Source organism: Eubalaena glacialis, chromosome 12 (assembly GCF_028564815.1).
Source record: "Eubalaena glacialis isolate mEubGla1 chromosome 12, mEubGla1.1.hap2.+ XY, whole genome shotgun sequence".
NCBI classification, from domain to species: Eukaryota; Metazoa; Chordata; class Mammalia; order Artiodactyla; family Balaenidae; genus Eubalaena; species Eubalaena glacialis.
The window spans coordinates 42517085-42540341 of NC_083727.1; the positions used below are offsets into that span (position 1 = coordinate 42517085).

Genomic DNA, 23257 nt, shown 5'->3' on the forward strand with positions numbered 1-23257 from the left:
TCATAGTTGATTATTTAGCCACCTTGAAGAAAGGATATACTGTACCTGTCCAGAACAAATTAAGATTTCTTACCCTTGGCTAGGATGGGGAGACAGGGAGGGGAATCCCTGGGCAGGATTTTCATACTCTTCCTGATTAATATGTCATCAGTCTGTGCAGCTGTCCCTTACTACTAGGATCTTTTTTTAATTAATTTATTTATTTTTGGCCACCTTGGGTCTTCGTTGCTGCACACGGGCTTTCTCTAGTTGCGTCAAGTGTGGGCTACTCTTCATTGAGGTGCGCGGGCCTCCCATTGCGGTGGCTTCTCTTGTTGCGGAGCACGGGCTCTAGGAGCGTGGGCTTCAGTAGTTGTGGCATGCGGGCTCAGTAGTTGTGGCGCGCGGGCTCAGTAGTTGTGGCGCACGGGCTTAGTTGCTCCGTGGCATGTGGGATCTTCCCAGACCGGGGATTGAACCAAACCCGTGTGCCTTGTATTGGCAGGCAGATTCTTAACCACTGCGCCACTAGGGAAGTCCCTAGGAATATTTTTTGAATTACCTTTTTCTAGAGGACTTGCAAGACATATAAGAGCTTTCTTAAAGTGCTGCATATTTGGTAGCTTTACAGCAATTAAATTGCTTTAAGGAAGTTGGCTGTTAATGGTAGCAATTTGTTACATTTTTAAAACTTGGGAATGCCTTACTTTGTTTCCTCATTACTTGCATTATAATTTCTACCTCCAAGTGAACATTTGGTTAATTTATTTTTATTGAGCAGATATCTCTAAAATTGAAGAGAAAAAAAACCAAAACCAGATTTCTTTTGGTTAGCTAAATGTCAGTTGCTTAATGCAAAAGACAAAAATACTTTTCTGGACTAAACTCTTCATATTTTCAAAGCACTTTCATGTGTATTATCCCATTTGATCCCGCTAAAATAGTAGGAGGTGGGTTGCATAGGTGTTACTTTGTTTTAAAGATCAGGAGATGGATGCCTTAGAGAGTTTAAAGGACTTGCCCAAGGTCACACCTAAAAATTCTCTAAATGCATAAATAATCTTTAAAGATTATGCAGCCCATTCTCTGATTTACCTGTAGCCTCTCTGTTGTCTTTTTGGATAAAATGTTCTCCATTATTGTTTAAATGCAACTTTTTTCTCCTCCTTTAATGGGGAAATATTGATGAAACGATTAAATCTCTACAGGGAAGAAATAAATCAGTAAATTTGCAGTAGGATCAAAAAGAAATACTGAGAGAAATTAACTTTAGAATACTTAAATATTCAACAGCTATAATTAGCTAAGCTATTGAACAGGTGTGCCTAATACAGTTTTTTAAAAAGTGTTACATGACTTGAGAAACAAAATACTTATAGTTAAAAATGTAAATTTTATGCTTACTTATATACAGTAATACTTTGATTTTCACTGTTGAATCTAACTTTTAAAAGAAGAAGTTATTGCCCAGATTTTCAGGATTTTTAAAGCATAATCTTGGATGAGGGGAGAAGACTTTGTAAATAGGACACAGAACCCCAAACATATATAGGGAAAAAATTGGAAATTTTTACCAAATAAAAATTAATATAGCCGCAAAAAATGGCTAAAATCAAATGACAAACAGCAACTTGGGAAAAAATTGGCAAAACACATGATAGATAAAAGGCAAGTTTTCTTAATGTATAAAAAGCTCTTTCTAAAAGCATTAGTATGAATATGGATGGTTAATATGACATGACTATAAAATTAGAAGAGATCTACCTGTTTATCAGTAGAGGATTGGCTTAATGAAATGTGATTATCCATTTTATGGAATATTATTATGCAGCTGTTAAAAATGATTATCCTAGAAAGTGTCTGTGATGAGCTGCTAATTGAGACAGGTACCTTACAAAAGTAATGGATATAATGTAATGTCTTTTATTGGAAAGAACAACTCCTTGAGATATTTATCTATATAGATATATATCTGTATGTTTGTATGCATATGGGTGGAAAACATTGGTTAACTAGGATTTACAGGTGAGAGACATTACAAGGGGGTAGGGATTCAATATTTAGCTGTTTCTCAGTTCATCTTTACATTGTTTCATTTATAACAATGTGTATACATTACTTATATAATGTTTTTAATTTATAAAAAGTAATAGAAGTGGGAGAGGCAGTAACACCAATACATAAATGAGACAGTTTCATAAACATGTACTTCTCAGAAAAAGATGCACATTGGCCATTGAACATCAGAAGCTCATAAATAAATACAAATTAAAACAGCATTAGGATGTTACTTTTCACCTAGCAAACTCACCAAGTTTTAAAAATTTGATAAATACCCAGAGTTAGTAGCTAGAATGTTCTCATGCACACTCAGTTTGTGTTTGCACACAAACTCGTTAGAAGGTAATTGGGTGGTGTTTATTAAATTTTAAATACATACTTTATGACCTGGAAATTCCACTTGTAGGATTTTATCCTAGAGACCTTCTCATGAATGTGCAACATTGTTTATAATAGCAAAACTTGAGAACAGAGACAAATGATTGAATAAGTCACAGTACACCCACACACTGAAATACTATGCAGCTATAATGCAGTAGAGCACCAAGGTACTTAACTCTTTCATGAAACACAGTATATGGTAATATGTATAGCATACTTCCATTTCTATTTTTAAAAGTTCTGTCTAGTGACCATGTACTAGGAAATTTCAGAAGAGATTTCAGTAAATTATTGATGGTGTTTACTCTGAAAAACATTAGGATCTAGAGTATGAGAAGAAAAAGATTTCTTCAAACTGAAAATTCCCTCAGATTGAATAAATTGATGTTTATAAAAAAAACTAAAAAAGGAAAATTAAAATGATCGAATTTGACTTTGTCCTTGTAATTATAAATGATGGTTATTATAGCAGAATCTGAAAGAGAGAACTCATGCTTTTCTTTATCATGCCTGCTCCTGTGTCAGTCTTTTGCATCTTCTTAAGTAGCATCAATACCCACCCAGCTGCTAAAGCCAAAAAAACTAGAAATCATCCTTGATTCCGGTCTTCCCTCATCCCCAAATCCGGTTCTTCCCTCATCCCCAAATCCGGTTCTTCCTCCAGACATAGCCTGAATCCCTCCATGTCTGTCCATCTCCACAATTAGCACCTAGTCCAGGCCACCGTCTGCCTCTTGCCTAGATACCTGCCTGCTTGCTTACTTCCAGGTCTTGCTCTCACATAGTGCATTCTTACCACAGTGTCCAGAGTGGACTTTCATAAAGCAAATCAGATTTTATCACCTCCTATTTAAAACCCTAGAGTGAGTTCCCGTTGCACTTAGAATAAATCAAACGCTTGCTCTGGCCTACCAGTCCTGGGTGATCTGCCCCTTTATCAGCTCTCCAGTGTCCTTGTCACTACAGCCACACAGCCAGCCTCTGTTTTCACACTTTTCAGAGTCATGACCCCTTAGGGCACTTGCGGGAACCATTCCCAGGTCCTCACTGATGGTTTCATTTTTATCTTGCTTGTCTCAGCTTGAAACTCTCCTCTTTAACATGATCTTCCCAACAAACCCATGTAAAGAAGCTCCCCGTCAGACTCTGTCACATCAGCCTGTTCTAGTCTCTTCTTAGTGCTTAACATTACATGATAATTGTGCCATTTTTCACATTGACATCCTACTATTAACTGAAGTAGGTAATCTTAAGTTCCAAGAAAGTACATTTTCCTCAAGGACCCAAGAGAGCATTTCCATTTTGAATGGGGGAGGGGGGGAGTAGCCCATAAACATTGTTACTGTTCTTAAATTGGCATTCATGGAACAAGAAGACACTCATCAGAGCTGTAAGATTTATTTTGTACCAAGACTAGCCCCAATCCATAAAACCCTGGAATCCTCCTACTAGTTCATTGCTTTATTTCACAGCAGCTCATTTCAGACCAGATCTTTCTGGAAAGTCTGGTCTTACCTTAGTCTAGTATAGTTTGTCCTAAGCCTAGCCTCTCCCCTTTCATTCCAGATTCCTCTGTCTCTTAGCGATTCTTCTCATAATATCACCAAACCCTATCCTAAGTGGGTTAAGAACAGCAGTGTTCGGGGCCTAATAATTACATAAAATTCTCTGAGCCAGCAAGTTTGCACTGAACCTTAAATGAAATATAAAGCCCAACCTCCATTAGCAGAGGGTAAAGAAGGAAGGGTTTTTTTCTCTCTTCCTTTTCCTTACAGGTAAAATGAGAGTGGTTATTATTTTCTAATTTCAAAATACTATTTTGATGTTTTCATTTTAGCATTTTATAATGTTTTCTAACAAAGTTACCAAAAGCTACATTTTTGTGTCAGCACTCATTTATCTGATTATTTCCTTAAAGGTAAAATAAGTATGATTGTATGGTCTCAAAGTACTATACTCACGTATTCACTTTGGCATTTTACAGAGCTAACACACATTAAATAAAGATTTTTTAAAGTTAGTTATGTTTGTCAGTGCTCATATTTTGAATATTCTACTAGGAAATAGGTAGTTTTACTATCAAAGTTCCACCAACCATTTTGCTTAGTATTTTGAAACATTTTTCGAATGTTCATATCAGCATTAGGAGGCTACCAAAAGATCAGACCATGTAAACTACCCATTTTGATTATTCTCACTTTGTGAAAGTTGTTAGGGGGTTAGTTACATTTTTTTTTTAGTATTTTTTCCTATAGTATAAAGAATCTTAATTACTGAAAATATATAAACATGTAAGTTAAAGGTAAACAATTGAAAGTGTCTATACATGTAAAATATTTTAACTATAAGTAGTAAACCTTAGACTACTTTCTGAATTTTATAGAAAAAAAATATGATTTACAGTAATATTAGAAATGGATTGGTTGCTGAAGTATATAAAATGCATCAGTCATCAACTTATGGCATTTACTATGTGAATATCTATTTTAAGGGGCGGTGGTGGTAAAAGAAACAATTGTATCTCCACCTTTAGGTCTTATTCTCAGGTTACAGAGATGAATTTCAGCATGTGGAAAGATAAATAACAGAGAAGACATCACAAGGCAGCATATAGCTAATTATACACAGATGATCCTTTAGCACTGACTATATTTTATATAAGGATGTCAGTGAGAACCAAAACAGAACAGTCGTTGATTTCATCATAGTAGCTCAATGTTCTTTTGAGGACACCTGTCTTTATTGTTGAGTTTTCCTCAACAGTTTATTCTTCCTCTTTATTCTTCATTCTCGATTGTCGTCTTTATTCTTGTGTCATGATTTTTCCTAATCTTTACGTTTTTAAAACTTTCGTTGCCACATCGTTTCATAACACAGTTTTCCACAGTCTCGGAACCATACGTTGTAGGCAGAAGGCAGAAAAATGAGAATGCAATAGCTTGGTAGCTTTATTCTTCAGCATCTGTTCAGAGTAATCCCTGAATCTGTTTGTTCTTCCCACAAGCTATGCACACATTTTTGTTTGCATGATCCTTATGTAAAAGTTCAAAACTAATGCTACCATTTCAAATGATAAGGTGGTTTAACTAACTGTCTAGTTTCTTTTGGCTGATTAGATTTCCATTAGATGATAAGAGAAATATCTAAATTTACATAACGCAGCTTAAAAGAATGCCCTAGTTATTAGCCCTGATTACCTATATATCATCTATTTTCTTGAACTTTCTTGCTGATTCATCATTGGGAATTTGAATAGCATTTAGCTACATTTTCCCACTATAGATTTCTTAATTTAGCATTTATTTTACTGATCTTGCCTTAAAAACAATTTATTGCCCACCCTGAAGTATAATGATAACTAATTTATTAATCATTAGGGAATGTCTAATGCCCTAGACTTTGGGATTACACAGGTGCATAAAGCAGAATCTGTGTCCCTGAGGATCTTAGAATCTAGTAGAAAGGAGAAATCCTGGCCATTCTGGTTGTGGAAAGAGACTATTGTATACCATTTGGAAAATTAAAAGCCTGGGATCTGTACTGATTTCATTTATCTTGATCTGTAGATGAGCCATAGACCCATAGAATGAAAGGCAGAAAAAGAGATGAATAAACATAGCCAAATCTGACCGTAGTCTTGGATCTTAAGTAATGTTTTGGAATGATGTTATGTGTTAAACTCTTACAATAGTGGAATAATTGTATCTAAAAGGAAGGGAAGTTCTGGCAAACTATTATTAGTGAATTACCATTTGGAAGATGGACTATACTATGCTTCTGTTCCCTCCTGAGGTTTATTAGAAAAGTGGATATAGATCCTTGTCTGTAACTTCCACCTCTCCAGTTTTAAAGGACTTAATGTGATTTCAACAAATGGATTTGAGCTGTCCCAGGAGTTCTAGAGGCTACCAAATGTGGTGGGATACAATAGGCCCACTTTGTAAAGAGAAATAACTCTGTAAATAGTGGACATTTATGCCTCCAATACACATTCCAAAATCCATCCTCATTATTGGTTTAGACAATTCAACTAACATCTTCCAGCTGGAATCAATGTAGGCATTTTTATTAAGAAATAAGTTAGCTTTATAAAAGGTCCAGATATACCACTAAATTGTTTATAGTGGGAAAAAAAAACTTAAAAATAAAAAATAAATTAGCTTCAGTGTCCATCAGTAGGGGTATGTTTAAGTAAATTAGAATATATCCATTCAGTCAGATACTATGCACTCAACACTCAACAACAACGATGATGTACATTGATTGACATGGGAAATGTCCGTGAAAAATGTAATGTATATTTAAAACAACAGGTAGAATATGATTTTTTTTTAAGTGCGATAAAGTAAATGTATGTGCATGCCCACACATCCTAAGGGCACTGAAATGCTTTCTCATCAGTACTGCCTTTTGGTGGTGTTCTCTGACCTAATGATAGGCTATCCCAGTTTGCCCAATAACTGGGCAGAAACTACATTCAACTTATTTTCAGTCTGTTGAAAGTGGTTTGGTTAGCAAGGGGGTCTTACCCAAAGGGCAGCTGGAAAACAGAATTTTAGCATCTTTGAACCTTAGGAGCAGGTTAGTTATGGAATTAGAGAGGATTTCTCATCATCTCAGTCTTTGTAGCCCCCAGCCTATCCTCCAATCCAAGATAGTCAAATACAAGGACAGCAGTATTGACTGTGAGGATAAACTAAAATAATAAATATTCAGTTTTGATTCTGTCTAAACTAAATACCTACAAAGTGGGACAAGATATGGATAATTTTAAAAAATTATTTGGGCCCTTGCTTAAAAAACTTAAGTATGAAAATTCTTTGGAGATATAAACCACATGCTGCTGTTCAGAAGCAGTAAGTATTGGATTATGAATTAATTCAGTCAAGTGGCTACCCTTTATTAGCCAGCTTTCCCTGATAGGATAGCCCTCAGCAGACTAGTGCTCCCCAGTCAAAATTTCTGTGCATGAGCTACAGTAGAATCTTGACTAGTCTTAGAATGCCAGTCCCTGGAATTGTTAGTCCTAGTCTTAATGAGGTCTTAGACTACAAACTTGAAAGGTTGGCACTGTGCAAGCCTTTGCAGGAAGGAAGCATTTGTAATAAGTGAAGCTGAAATTGCTTAATCTCAAAATCAATTAGCTTTGGGAATACATTTAAATGAAACAATCATCATGAACTTTGCAATTATTTTTTTCCTAATCTTTGCTAAAATCCAAAAGGAATATTATTGGATTGTCTGCTCTTTTGAATTAAATATCCCTGTGTGCCCCGTCATTTGCAAACGTTAAGTAAAGATTTTACCATGCTATATAGAATGTGGGAAATTTTTTTCTTCCAAAACTTGTTAACTCCATAGCCCCAAGGAATAAGTTGTATTTTGGACTATGAACTTGAAAGGAGTTTTTTTTTACTGGTCAGCTAATCAGAAATTATTCAGACAAGAATTCTCAAGAAATTTCTTTATTGGCCCATTTCCCATTTCGCAGAAAAGAGCAAGCAGCAAGGAAGAGTAAATTGAAAGTTTATAGCTAATCAAGACTTTAGAACTATTTAATGTTTTGCTTACATATTCATCTGGCAATTTTTTAGAATTGTTTCTGTTCTGTAAATTCTTTATTTGTTGCTTTTGATTATATTAAGTAAATAAATGTATTTGTTAATATTCCAAATTGTATCTGGGGAGTAACTATAGCATATAACTTCAGGTACCTAGATTTAAGATTATTTTGAAGGCGTATACCATCAATCCAGAGCAGTCCTCCAGCTACTTGATTCATTACAAGCTCTGGCAAAAGAGCAGCTCTCCCACAGGATTCCAACGTGCGTAGAATAACATCATTAGTACTGTACTTCCTTCCTCTGGAGCTATTAACCATTCCCAGGAGAGAGAAGGGAAAACGCATAACACCCATTGCTTATCAGAGTTATGAGTTCAGTAAATAATTATACCTTCTTGCTTTTGAGTGCAGTAGAATGAGGAAGTATATTACGGCTGCTAATAAACCACATTCAAATTACAGTCTCTAGAGCAACAACACAGTAATCCACATTTTCAAAAGGATCATAGCAACTCAGTTTTTTAAAAGACATGTTTCTAATTGCAGTTGCCATAATCAGTTATTTTCTGGTGTGATGTTTTACTTTCAAAGAATTATTACCTTTGTAGAATAGTGAATTTAAATTAAATAAGTTGAGACACATGTATTAAATAATACTCCAACTTAAAATGGAAGAACTGGAGATAGGAGGAAACCGAAATAAATGAAATTAGAATGATAACAAAGTTTGAAGTTCTATTCCAGGATTCTTTGAACCAAACACTTGACAGCTCCCCAGTCATGTTAATTGCCTTTTTGTGTCTGTATATATTTCCATATGCTGAGTCATCATTTTGGCTTAAAATGCAGTCATTATAACAATATTGGCAATATTTGGCTTAAAATGCAGTCATTATAACAATATTGGCAATATTTAAATGTTCTTCGCTTTCATGCCGGCCTTATGGAACATATAGTTTCTGAACACAAACTGTTATTTTATCTTTAAAATATTTTTCTAAAATATTATTAGTGCTTGCAAAATAAAGATAGATAAAGAACATGATTGCCTTTAAAATACTATGATAGCAGAACTAAAGTTAAAGACATTTAAAATCCCCTATTCTCTCAAATTAAATTCATTTTGAGCCAGAGGTCTAGAAAGCTTAGCCTTTGGTATCGTGGGATGCCCAGGGCACCCTGACTCCCAGACCAAGGGAGCAGAATCTTTCTTGACTCATTTCCCTTTATCACAAACTCACCATATTCATGTCAAATGCCCACTGCCCATATATATTATTTTAGAAATTACAGCCATATAAGGGTGGGGGAGGGATAGTTAGGGAGTTTGGAATTGACGTGTACACACTGCTGTATTTAAAATGGATAACCAACAAGGACCTACTGTACAGCACAGGGAACTCTGCTCAATATTATGTAACAATCTAAATGGGAAAAGAATTTGAAAAACAATAGATGCATGTATATGTATAACTGAATCACTTTGCTGTACACCTGAAACTAACACAACATTGTTAATCAACTATACTGCAATATAAAATAAAAAGTTAAAAAAAATTAAAAAATAAAAATACCAAAAAAAGAAATTAGAGCCATATAAATATATAGATTTTTCAGTAGACTCATAGAATTTAGAGACAAAAAAGATCTTAGAAATTGTTCTGTGAGTGACCAAAACTTGGTTCTGACTCACTACACATTTGCTGTGCAAGTAGGCAGCCACTTCCCCGACACACAGGTATTTCAGCTGTGATGGTCCATGGCATGTGCCTCATGCTTTCCAGGCCAATCTCCATGTCTTTGCAGCTTTGCCTAAGAAAAGGCAAATGACCTTATTTAATATCTAGATATAATGATGCCCTATCTGATTTCCTGAAACCCTTCCCTGATTTACATTTAAGAGCCAGTGTAACCATTGATCTTATAATTTTACTGAAACACATTAATTTTGTAGATTGAAAGAATGGCAACCAAAGCTATACTTTCATATAAACATATAGGTATTCAAAACCCAGCTTTCTTTCTGTTCCCATGACATATCCTTTGCTAGTGCTTTTAATGTTTTGCTCCCTATATAATTAGTGATACAGTGCTGTTTTCCTTCTGATATGAATGTGTGCAAAGACAAAGAGATTATATATATATATAAACCTTTTTAAATCTTTTTTTAACATATTGAAATTTTTTCAGTATATCTCTGATTTTCTCTTGATTAACCACATTAATAGCAGAGAACAAATGCCTGCATACAAGAGTAATTTGAATTTTATTTAGTGCATATACTGCTTAAGTTTCACATCTGAGTGTGCTGCCACAGCCTCTAACACCCTGAACTTGAAAAGAACCAGTCCCTGAAGATCTGGAAACTGGGCTGGGCTCCTCGGCATGCCATCCTCTTCCTTCTCCAGGATGAAGTCATCATTCCCTCTTGCCCTGATATTGTAGCTTTTATAGTTTCTCTGGAACATAGAAATTTGGAGTTTTGCTAAATAGGTTTATTGACTTTGGTCAGTGAAAGAACGGTTGGAATAAAAAAATAACATGTCATGACAGCAAATTAGTGACCAATTACTGTATGCATTTGCCATATGTTAATAAAATTTGAAAGTAGCTGTTCATCCTATTTGGATGATTGGATATTCCTTTTATCTAAGCCAACGATGAAAATAAAAACTGACTCTCAGTCCCAGAAGTTAATCAATGTAAGGCATTTTCTAAAATAAATGAATATGTGGTTTTCAGATCTCTGTCTTTTATTTCTGTTTATTTTTTATTAGGTTTACTATAAATCCGTGTTTGGGAGCAAAATCTAGATTTTACTCCAAAAAGAAACAGGGAATAAGAGGGTGGCAGCCTGCAATGTCAGATACCAGATTGTCGTCATTGTTTTCCTTTTCATCAGCATCCTCAGCATGCCTGTGGCAGAAGCAGTGACAGAACTGGAAGGGTTTACCCAGGGTTGTGAGGCGTAAAATGAAAAACAAAGGGAATAGGAAACCTAGGGGACACCAAGAGCAGTATGTCAATGGGGCCAACTTAGAAAGAGAGGAAAGTGAGAAATCCACAAGCCTGCAAGGTTTGGCTTCAACTTAACCTTGCAGCCTTCTCTTCTGCCACCTTCCCTTCCCTCCACTCACCAGTCTCAGGAGCTACCTCAGGTTCCTGGCTAGCCCTTCTGCTGTGTGTCTCTCTGTGTCCAGATTCTCCTTCTCTCCGTTCTTCCCTCACTACTTGTTATTTACCCTTCAAGAATCTACTCAGGACTCGCCTCGAAGAAGCCTTCTGTGATCCCTTCCATGTTGGAGTGCATGTCCTGGCCTTAGGTGCTCAGAACACTTCACACATTTAACTTGGCACTTACTCTATGTGATTGGAATTATTTACGCTTAGGTCTTTCTTTCCCATTACGCTATAAGGTCCTTAAGAGTGATTTATTCATTGTAAGGATCCTTGTAACCCGGTGCCCTGTGTAGTCCCTGGCAAAGTGTAGGCATGCAGTAAATGTGAGTCTGAATGAAAACCAAAATGTGGGTTTTCAGCTTTCTGGAAGAGAATTTATTGGTCAGGAGAATCATTGACTTTATTCTTTATTTGAATTATCACCTGTGTTTGACATTTTAAGTAGCTCTCCAGAAATAAACTGTACCCAAGGGTATGACCATGTCTCAAGAGCCACTTTATGTTTATTTGTGTCAGTGTATGTTTAGGACTAACTCTTTTTAAAAAACATTTCACTAAGATGAGCCACAAGGCAATAATTTTTTAAGCTTATTCCTTTGACCTCTTTCAGATTTGAATTACATAATTTTGTTGAAGTTCTTGAGCGTAGATTAAATAGGTCATGGAATACATGAGTGCCTTAGAAAATAGGTAAAATTGTGTGAAGGGAAACATAAGAAAGGAAGTCTAGTAAATGGGGAGGAAGTTTAGAGCAGGGTGGACTGAGTATATAACTAACGAATCTTTGAAATATATCTTATATCCAAGAAAAATGTTGTATATAATGTGAATGTCTATAAAAGTCCCTGGACTCTCAGACTGAAATTAATTAAAATGTTGAAAATGTTGAAAGGCTTAATATGGGATATGGAGCATGATAGGGGTGTTTTGGTCTGATTTTGTTTTATAGTCTACTTGGAATGGGTGTATATCTCTTTATGGCACCTGTACCTTCTAAAATATTTGTTCATCAACAGCAAGCACATAACAACTTCTTTCTGACTTAAGTCAAAAGTAATTTTCAATTTGAAGATAGGAATCAAAGCCTGAAACCAGTAGCCAAAGAAAGCAACACTGGATATTTTAAAATATACAGAGCGAACTATTAACTGAGGTGCCATTATTCAAAAGCTGTCTCTTTTACTTCTACTACTTAGAGCTGCAAAAAATGGAATCATTCTGACCCATAACTCTTCACTCTCTTCTCTTCTTTAGTGGAATTGGAAGGAATTGGCCCTGGGCCTCAGGAGGCAGCAGTATTTTGGCAGAATTTGGAACTCTGCATTTGGAGTTTATACACTTGAGCTACTTATCAGGAAACCCCATCTTTGCTGATAAGGTGAGATTCTCCAATATACCCTGCACTGCAAAAAAGTACTTGTAGGAAACAATATCCCTCTCTGGGGAGATTTAGTAATACGGAATGTGGAAAAGAACCACCAATTTTAACGTAGCCCTTTATGAAGTTTTGTTACATGCAGCATTTCATTTAACCAAACTGTAAACCATTCTTTTCACGGCACCATTCTAACTCAGTGCAAGAGGGCCTCGCTTACATGTCTGATTCTCTACACCTCAAGCAAGTAACTTTACGTCTCTGAATTTTTTCCCTTATCTAAAACCATAATGTTTTGTGGACTATGTGAACCATATACATGAAAGACTTTTTAAACTCAAAGTGTTTTACAAATGCAAAGTAGCAATTGAATCAATTTCTCATTTTCAAGAAACACACCCATCACCCCACCACTCTGCCCTTAGCTTTCACCCCACTTGTCAGCTCCCCTTTACAGCAGAATTCTTTGGAAGAGTTGTCTGTGTTTGTTATCTTCTCTTCTTGACTCCCACTCCCTTGAATGCTCTCCTGCCGCGCTTTTCCCCCAGCCACACCAGTGAGGGCTGTGTTGCCAGATCCAGTGGTCATTCTCACCTCCCCCTCCCTCTCTCCCTCCCTCTCCCTCTCCCTCTCCCTCTCCCTCTCCCTCTCCCTCTCCCTCTCCCTCTCCCTCTCCCTCTCCCTCTCCCTCTCCCTCTCCCTCTCCCTCTGCCTCCTTCTCCTTCTCCCTCTTCCTCCCCCTCTCCCTCTCAGCATCGGCACACTAGATCACTTCCTTCTCCTTGGGCATTCTCTGCCCCTGGCTTGCCTCCGTCTTTGCCAGGTGCTCCTTCTCAGTCTCCTCTATTGGATCTTCTTCATCACCCCAACTTCTAAACATTGGAAAACCCCAGGACTCAAACCGGGGCCTCTTCTTTTTACATTCACTCTCTCCATTATTTCATTCAATCTCATGACTTTACATAGTATCTGTAGGCTGTTAACTCCACATTTGTAATTCCAATTCCAACCTGTCCCCTGAACTCCAGGCTCTATAGCTAAGTACCTATTCAACATTTCCACTGAAAGGTCTATCAGACAACTCCGACTTAAAATGTCTCAGACTCAGCCCCTACACTGTCTTTTACTCTAGTCTTCATTATCTGGGTAAAGACGCCTCAGTTTACCCAATGGCTCAGACCAGAAATCTTGAGGTCATCCTGGTTCCTCTCTTTTTGGTAAACCTGAGATCCAATCCATCAAGAAATCCTTTGTATCCCGTTACCTGTGCTGCTACCCTAGTCCAGGGATCCATCATCTCTTAGCTGGACTGTGCAGTAGCCATCTGACTACCACTTCCTCCCTTGCCCCCTCAGTCACACTCATCCTGTAAAAACACAAGTTTTCAATGGCTTTGCGTCACACTCAGTAAGATGAGCCCACATTATGGTCTGTGAGGCCTGCAAGATGTGGGCCCTGGCCACCTCTAGGCTCTCCGACATTCTCCCCTTTGCTTCCTCACCTCCACCCTTGGTGGTCTTGCCAAACCCACCCTTTTCTCAGGGCTTTTTTGTACTTGCTCTTCCTTCTGCCCACGTGCTCTTCCTCCATTGCTCTGCATGACTTACTCCTTCATTCCTTTAAATTTCTGCTGAAACACTCTCCCAGTAGCCTCCCCAGACCACCCTGACTAACAGAGTACACCCTCACCACCTCACATCACTCTGTCCCATTACTCTTTTGTATTTTTTTCATAGCATTTATTACCACCTGATATATTTATTTGTTTGTTAGCTGTCTCACTCCACTGGATGCAAATTCCAAAATGGTAATGACTTCGTTTATCCACTGATACATCCTAGTTCCTTCTATGGTGTCTGCCATATGGTAGATCAGTGTGACTATATTCACTTACAGTTATTATTTTTGTAAGCTGGTGGCAACTCTCTTTGCTCTAATTCTGCATCATTTAAATCAACTTTTTTTTTTCTAACATGGAAAAATGGAATCAAGAAAGAGAGAAGAATGGCACCAAACTTGTTCTTCATATGTTCATAGTAACATTCCATTTTCTATTGTAGGTAATGAATATTCGAACAGTACTGAACAACCTGGAAAAACCACAAGGCCTTTATCCTAACTATCTGAATCCCAATAGTGGACAGTGGGCTCAATGTAAGTCAAAAGTTAAGCATTGTTGATACAGATGAACTTATTTGCAAAGCAGAAGTAGAGACACAGACGTAGAGGATGGAAGTATGGATACCGGGGGTGGGGGGTGGATGGTGGTGTGATGAACTGGGAGATTGGGATTGACATATATACACTACTATGTATAAAATAGATAACTAATGAGAACCTACTGTATAGCACAGGAAACTCTACTCAGTGCTCTGTGATGACCTAAATGAGAAGGAAATCCAAAAGAGAGGGGGTACAGCGACTTCCCTGGTGGTTCAGTGGTAAAGAATCCGCCTTCCAATGCAGGGGACCCAGCTTCGATCTCTGGTAGGGGAACTAAGATCCCGCATGGTGTGGGGCAACTAAGCACATGCGCCGCAACTACTGAGCTCGTGCGCCTCAACTAGAGAGCTCAAGTGCTGCAAACTACAGAGCCCACGCACTCTGGAGCCCCTGCGCCACAACTAGAGAGAGAAAACCCACATGCCACAACTAGAGAGAAGCGTGCAAACCACAACTGGAGAGAAGCCCGCGTGCCGCAAGGAAAAATCCCGATGCCTCAACGAAGATCCCATGTGCCGCAACTAAGACGCGACACGGCCAAAAATATATAAATAATTAATTTAATTTAATTTAATTTAAATTAAATGAAAAAGAGGGGATACACATATATGTATAGCTGATTCACTTTTCTGTACAACAGAAACTAACAAAATTGTAAAGCAACTATACTCCAATAATTAATAATAAAAAAAAGTTAAGCATTGTTTTAGCTCTTTATGATACCCAGCACTGTTCTAGTAACAGAGAGAAGGAACACCAAGAAAAGCACAAATCTTGTTGGAGAATCTTTAGAAAAGGGGAAAGGGAGCATGGTTCCTTTAATAAATAGGCTTCTGTCATAAGACAGACTGTAAATGTTACCGGGGAACTAGATTGTTTATTTTTCATGCATAACTGTGAGCATGATGATCTGTAAGCACATTTAAAGCTGTTAATCAGAAAGGGAATATCTGGTCAGGGTACTGTGGGGATGCTAGCCTATAATAAACTGGTTATATAGATAAGAAAATTGTTCCTTTGTGCTAATGACTAGCAAGGTTTACCCAGACTAACTAGAGTATTCTATTTTGTAACATTTTCTCTTTCTGTTTGGCTACAGGATGGGAGAGGAGCCTGAGTCTTTAAGGGTTGAGAAATTGTAAGAGCAAACAGGGTACGTTAGTCAATTTTAAGCCAGCAGATAAAGGCTTCCTGCCAGGAGAGGTAACTTTACCGTAGAAGAAAGTATTGTGCTAGAAGCCCTCACTTCAGATCCTTAGGGACTTTGGCCAGGCATATAAAGATTCAGAGTAGCTGAGAGAAATGTTCTCAAGCTGATTTGGAAAAACAGTGGTAGATTAAGCAGCACCTGAGAGCAAATGAAAAATCCTAAGTGAGACGTCTAGCTGTGCCGTGGATGTTAGCGACGTCTTGAAATTTTACTCTAATTTGAGTTTTTTTCTTTATATTTAAATATGATATTCCTAGATGATTATGCCTCACTGTTACTTTAGAAGTATTTTTCTTAAAGAATAATGTAGTAGAAAAAATGTGCTAAAATCTATGTCTGTGTTAGTAATGTCTATGGAAGGCCCTAGCATTGAGACCACAACACCATGGTCAAGGTTGCCACTTAACCTAAGTGTGGTCTGCAGATCACTAGATGTCCCTGAAATCTCTCAGGGGATCTACAAAATCAAAGCTATTTTTGTAATAACACTAAGACTTTCTGCCTTTTTTACTGTGCTGACAGTTGCAGTTACATTGCAAAAGCAATGGTGGACAAAACTGCTGAAGCCATAGTGATAGCCATGGCAGAGACACTAGATAGTACTAACACCAGGCATACCTCAGAAACATTGTGGGTTCAGTTCCAGGCCACTGCAATAAATCAAATATCACAATAAAGCTAGTCACACATTCTTTTTTATTTCCCAGTGCATATAAAAGTTATGTTTACACTATACTGTAGTCCATTAAGTATGCAGTAGTATTATGTCTAAAAAACACTGTATATACTTTAATGTAAAAATACTTTATTGCTAAAAAATGCTAGCCATCTTCTGAGCCTTCAGTAAGTCATAGTAATATCAAAGATCACTGATCACATATGACCATAAAAAAATAATAGTAATGAAAAAGAAATAGCGTGAAAATTTTCAAACTGTGACACAGAGACACAAAGTGAGCAGCAAATGGTGTTGGGAAAATGATGCTGATAGACTTGCTCAATGCAGGGTTGTCACAAACTTTCAATTTTTATAAAACGAAGTATCTGCAAAGGGCAATAAAATGAGATATACCTGTGGTCACATCCTTCACTGCAGATAACAAATAAAAAGATGCCAGTTTCACTCATGAATGCTCTTAATGAAGCAAAAAATTTACTGATTCTAGTAAATCTCAATCATTGAGTACACATCATTGTAATATTCTGTATGATTAAATGGAAAGGACGCTTAAGGTGTTTCTGCTGCATGATGAAAAATAGTGGTTGCCTCATAGAAAAGCACTCGTGTGATTGAGTTGCAAGCTGAACTAGCTGCATGTTGTTTCATAAGTCACCATTTTTACTTGAAAGAACTGCTGAAGACAAACTGGTTATTCAGACTTGGGTAATTGATAGACGTGGTCGCAAAAATGAGCACGTTGCTTCCAGGAAAACTAACAGTACCTGTGCCAAAGGTAAAACTTGAGCTTCTAAATGAAAATTAGAATTTTGAAAAACTTGCTCATTGCCACCATAAGCTTAATGTCTTTCACCAACACTAAAAGACTCTTCTGCTGAGATTGGTGATGATATGAACAAATATGGTTTTTCAATGTTGTATAATCAAATGTATCAACATCTGGAAGATGTGCATAATTCAGTGAACCAGTATTTTCCAAATGACCAATGCATGCTGCTATAAAATCATTTGTGAGAAAAAGTGCATTCAAAGTGCAAGATGGCCCAGTGGATTTTAATGTAATAGTACAAAAATTTATCGATGTGGTTTCTAACTCCACATTGCAACTGTTAAAAAACTTTGACCACTTGTCAAGTTTTGTTGTAGTACCAAAGAAAAATTACCCACAATTATCTGAAAAGACTATCAGAATACTCTTTGCTTTCCAACTGTATAAATGTGTGAGGCTGAATTTTCTTCATATATTTCAGCCAGAACAACATATAGCAGCAGATTGAATGTAGAGCAGATATGAAAATCCAATTGTCTTCTAGTACAGCAAACATCAAAGAGATTTGCAAAAATGTAAAATGGTATCAGTCTTCCCACTAATTATTTTTGTTTTGTAAAATGTAACATATTCTTATGAAAAATCTATATATTAATATAATGGGTATATTATTACTTTAAATAAATTAATAAAATATTTTAAATTCTGTTTTAATTTCCAATATGGTAAATATTGATAGATATCACATAAACAAGTTCTTTAGGGTGCTTATTCGTTTTTGAGAGTGTAAAAGGGTGCTGAGGCTAAAATGTGTGAGGGCCACTATAGTATTTGGGATAAAATAGAACCTGAGTAACTTTCTGAGTTCAAGATAACTAGATACGATTCTCTGAAAGGACAAGCGTTTTTAAAGTTCTCCTTCTCAGGAAAGATTTCAAAAGTTGAAGAAAAGTCTCTATGATTTACTTTTTTCTTCCTGTGATATAGGATTTAGAGGTCACTATGAAGAGGGACAAAAAGAGTCAGTTGTTCTGGAACATCCCAGCTTCACCTTCTGGGTCACCAATACGCTACGTATTTGGCCATGCTTCCTGGTACAAAGGGCCCTTTGTAATTGGATTGTTTATGGGCCAATTCCTGATGGAAAAACAAATAGGGTTCATGAGTCCCCTGTCTCTCTTCCCCAACCCCCATCCTGTGTTCCAGCCACAAGGAAGACACACTTTTTTTTATTCTTTAATCAAGGTCTGCTTGGCCATATCCAGGTCTTGGCTTGTGCTGTTTCCTCAGCCCTTTTACTACACTTCTAACTCTACCAAGAACCAGCTCAATCTCCATTTCTTCTAGGTGGCTTTCTTCAAGACACTGGTTGGATTGTTAGCACCCACTCCTCCTCTGCCCGCCCCCTTCTTCCTCCTCTGTCCCAACACGTTCGGTACGTTCCTATCACAGTCTTTTCCTAATGATTCATATGCATACCCATCTTCCTATGGATCCAAAACTTTTGAGGACAGTCACTTCGCCATATTTGTTAACTCAGCACATAGTATCTTACAGCTAGTAGGAGCTTACTTGAATTTTGTGAATACTCATGCAGTCCGTATCCAATCTGACTTTTTCTGCCTCTGCTTTTAATAATGGTTCTGTTTTTCCTCTCTGAACAATTTGTCTCCTGCTCCTCAATTGTGGCTGAGAGGCAGCATCCGGTCCTGGTCAATGATAATATCTCTTGACTGTTGAGGCCAAATATGGGGCTCCGTGTCTTATAAACAGAACAATTATCACCCTTCTTCAGTTAACATAACAACATTATATGTGTGTGTGTGTGTGTGTGTATCTATAAAATATGGTGGTACTAGTATCATTGGGGGATTGCTTTGAGGAGAGAAGTTCAGATTCAGATGAGGTCTATAAAATTAAAAAGTGAAGATGCTGAGTATTTAATCCTTTTTGTCTTGATTCTTTTGATTTTTTTTTCTCTTTTTAAGTATTAGGAATCCTTTTATGTGACCTAATCCTACTGAAAAGAAAAGAATACATTACCCCTTTTATAGAAAAGAAAAGAATACATTACCCCTTTTATAAAAGAACATAATATTTGAGTAGCTATTATACACATTATGTTTAGAGCATTTGGGAATAAGAATACCACATATGTTCTTTCTAGAAGTAGACAGTCCTTTCCTGCTGATAAAATCAGGCATGTTCTCTCTTAAAGCCACTGAGATATTTACACAGGACTTTGTTGCCAACACAAATAGTCATCCAGACATGGGGGAAGCTTAGTGAGTGATATGCTAAATTATCAAAGAGACCTTTTCTTGTTTCTCCTTCATGTTCCTTTATGTTCCTTTATTTTGATTCTTTCCAAATATAAAAATTTTATAGGTAGGAAAATAGAAAATTAACTAGCACTTAGCAACATTAATTAAAACAAATATGTAAACCCTTTTCCTTTTTTAAAAAATCACCAAATGCCCAAGCTTGCTTCTTCCTTCATTATAGAATCATAACCCAAGGGAGAAGAAAATGAAGCTGCTTCTGGCTGTTAGTTTTCAACTCTCATTGCTTTAACTCTAAAGGACATGTCTGGATCATGGCCATCATTTCCTATTACTTATTTAGTCCCCGTTATTTTGACAGTAACTGGACATGATTTGCTTTACCACACATCTCTTGCATTTGTCTCCTGCAGTCATGTTTATAACAACAGGGCTTATTATCGATGAGATAGTACTGAGTCTATTTAGTTTGTAAATGTCAGAGGTTTCTGTGGCGATTTATTTAGGAAATTGTAAAGGTCACTTCAAACTGCTATTTTAAGGATCAGCCTTACAATTATAAAAATACTAATTTTACATTAAAATTAAAACTGTAATTCTGGACTTTCTGCAAAAGAAAATCACATATTTACTTAAAAATATAGCCCTTCTGGGCTTCATAGGTGTAGTCCTTAATAAGACTGACTTAAAAGAATTTTGCTTTGTTCATCAATTTTTTACTGAGTACCTACTATGTGCAAGATGCTTTTTAGGAGCTGATGTGGACTGGGAAACATAATAGGTCTGGTCCCTGCCCTCCTGGATCATAATCTTATGAAGGAGACCAAAAAAATTTCACCATCTTATGAAAGTGCAGGTGTGGTACACGTGTGCGATCAGAAAGTGTATAATGAGAGAACTTAGTGGGCATCAGATATGAAATATGAGTAAGGATTACTAAATGGAGGGAAAAGGAATCAGGGAGCGCACTTCAGACAGAGAGAACAATGCCTTTAGAATCCCTGAGGTGGGAAGGAGCCTGATGGTTTTGAGAAACCAAAAGAGGGACCATATAGCAAGAGGGCAGAGAGCAGATAGAGCAGAACTGATAATATAGAGAAGATTGAGGTCATACAGGGCCTCCCAGGTCTCCAGAGACCCAGGCTTTGAGTCTTCATCATTGAAGGCTTCAAGTAAGGGCTGATCTGATTCACATCTTAAAAGGGTTGCTCTGGCATTCATTAATGTGGGAAATAGATTGGAGTGGCACTGCCATCAGAACTTTGTGTAATGACGGAAATGTTTTGTGTCTTCCCTCTTCAGTGCAGTAGCCACAGGCCACATGTATGAGCACTAGTGTGGCTGAGGAACTGATTTTTTTTTAATTTTAATAAGTTTAAATAGCAAGATACTATCACAGTGCAGGAGACCAGATAATTTGCCATTGCAGACTCAGTCAGGGCATAGCGGTAGCTTGGGCCAGAATCACATTAGTGAGGACAGGAAGGAGTAGATGCACTTAAGAGATACATTAGAGGTAAAATGAGTAGAGTTCAGTAACTCATTGAATATGGGAGTGAAGGAGAGAAGAGGTAAAGAATGACTATTTGATGTCTGACTTGTGCAGACTTGGCAGGATGATGGCGCCACTTAGTGAGATAGGGACCAAGGCTAAGATAAGGTTGAGGAGGAAAAGATAATGCATTCACTTTTAACCTGTGTTCAATTTTAGGTCCCCATGTCCAAGTGGAGTTGTTGGGTGGGACTCAGGAGAAAATTGTCTTGATAGTAGTATAAAAACCAATTTACTTTTGTGTAACTAAATCAACTAATAAAGGTTTTATTTTTTTAATAGATACATAAAGTTAGTTTCGAGTTATGAAACTTCAAATGCAAATTTCCCAAATAAGACTATCTTATTAATGCACAAATTCTCTGTGAATTCTAGGAATGATATTTCAAAGAGAGTATGTCTCTGTTTTTGTAGGTAGATATGCTTGAAAAGTAACAGTATTCATTCAAGCAGCAGGCAAAAGAATATGTACATTTAGTGTTATATGTTAGAAAGCAAGTGATTCCAAGTTTGAGACCCTGTGTGGGCTGAAGAGTTAGCTGGCACCTACCAATGTTATAATCTCATTTAGCCCCTCTAAACCTCAGTTTTCTCACTTTTAATGAGGATTACCTACCTATATAAGTCAAAGACTGTTTGTATAGCAATAATATAAATATGTAGTGGATCTGGCATGGTAAATGACAGTGGAGGGGGACTGTAGGAATGGAGTACATTGATTCCTCCCTATCTGCAGGAGATTGGTTCCAGGACCCCAGGGATACCAAAATTCATGGATGCTCAAGTCCCTTATGTAAAATGGCATAGTATTTGCATATAACCTATGCATATCCTCCAGATACTTTAAATCATCTCTAGATTATTTATAATACCTAATACAATGTAAATGCTATGTAAAAACAATGTAAATGCCATGTAAATAGAATTTGGCTGTGCATGGCAAGTTGAAGTTTTGCTTTTTGGAACTTCCTTGAATTTTTTTTATCATATTTTCAATCCACAGTTGATTGAATCTACTGATGGGGAACCTACAGATATGGAGGGGTGACTGTATTAAAAAGAAAAACTTCTCCTGCCCTGTCTTCTTTCTTACCTCTCTCAAAGGATTTTGACCCTTCAGATTGATAACACTACAAAACCTATCAAATAATAAAAATTATAATACAAGAAGCTGAGGAGCTTCTGGTTATATTGCAAGCCAGTTTTATTTTTGTTTTTTTTAAGATTTGATGATACTCATAGCTTTGACATAGTTTATTATTGAGAGATAAAGCAATTAAAAATATATTTGAATATATATGGTGAAACATTTTAATTTGGTATTTTTACTAAAGAAACAGTTTTAGAATTAAGGTTGATTATATATTTTTTATCTGCATGTTTACAATACTACACTGGTAATTATTTACAGTATATCACATTAGTTAACAGCACATCTGCTCATTTCAGAATATCTTTCTGAAAACAAGAGATTTGTTGGAATTTAAATGTAACATTGAGTTGCAGTTGACTTAACGGTTTTGCATCCTAGTTACTAATATGATTTTACTGCATTATCTGAATTAAAGTCTGAATCAGTCTAAGATTCATTTCCCTCTCTTTGCAGATCATGTATCAGTTGGAGGACTTGGAGACAGCTTTTATGAATATTTGCTAAAGGCATGGTTAATGTCTGACAAGACAGATCTACAAGCTAAGAAGATGTATTTCGATGCTATTAAGGTAAACCCAAATTTAAATCATCGTTGCCACTCAACTAACTTATAACTTGCATATTAATCAAGCTTTAATGAAAAAATGGAATACTACCTGAGTGGGTTACAAAATGTTTCCAGTTAGGTAGAGTTCAATATGTGCTAATATAATTATAACAATAATAATCATACTTGATAATGTTTAGTTCTAATAGGGCAGTTAAAAGTTTTTTTCATGGTTGAAACCTCAGTTAAGATTCACACATCTGAAAAAGGGGTATTTTTCTTCAACAAGTATGAGTTCCCTAT

At 36.8% G+C, this 23257-nt stretch overlaps 1 protein-coding gene across 1 annotated transcript in view; it reads left to right on the top strand.

Annotated features, from left to right (window-relative positions):
• The window catches only part of MAN1A1 (mannosidase alpha class 1A member 1), a 165674-nt gene that overhangs the window by 116905 nt on the left and 25512 nt on the right, over positions 1 to 23257 (top strand). The window contains exons 7-9 of the mRNA XM_061207179.1: positions 12419 to 12542; positions 14600 to 14693; positions 22861 to 22976. Coding sequence (XP_061063162.1) covers positions 12419 to 12542; positions 14600 to 14693; positions 22861 to 22976 — 334 coding nt within the window. The remainder of the gene's footprint in view (positions 1 to 12418; positions 12543 to 14599; positions 14694 to 22860; positions 22977 to 23257) is intronic.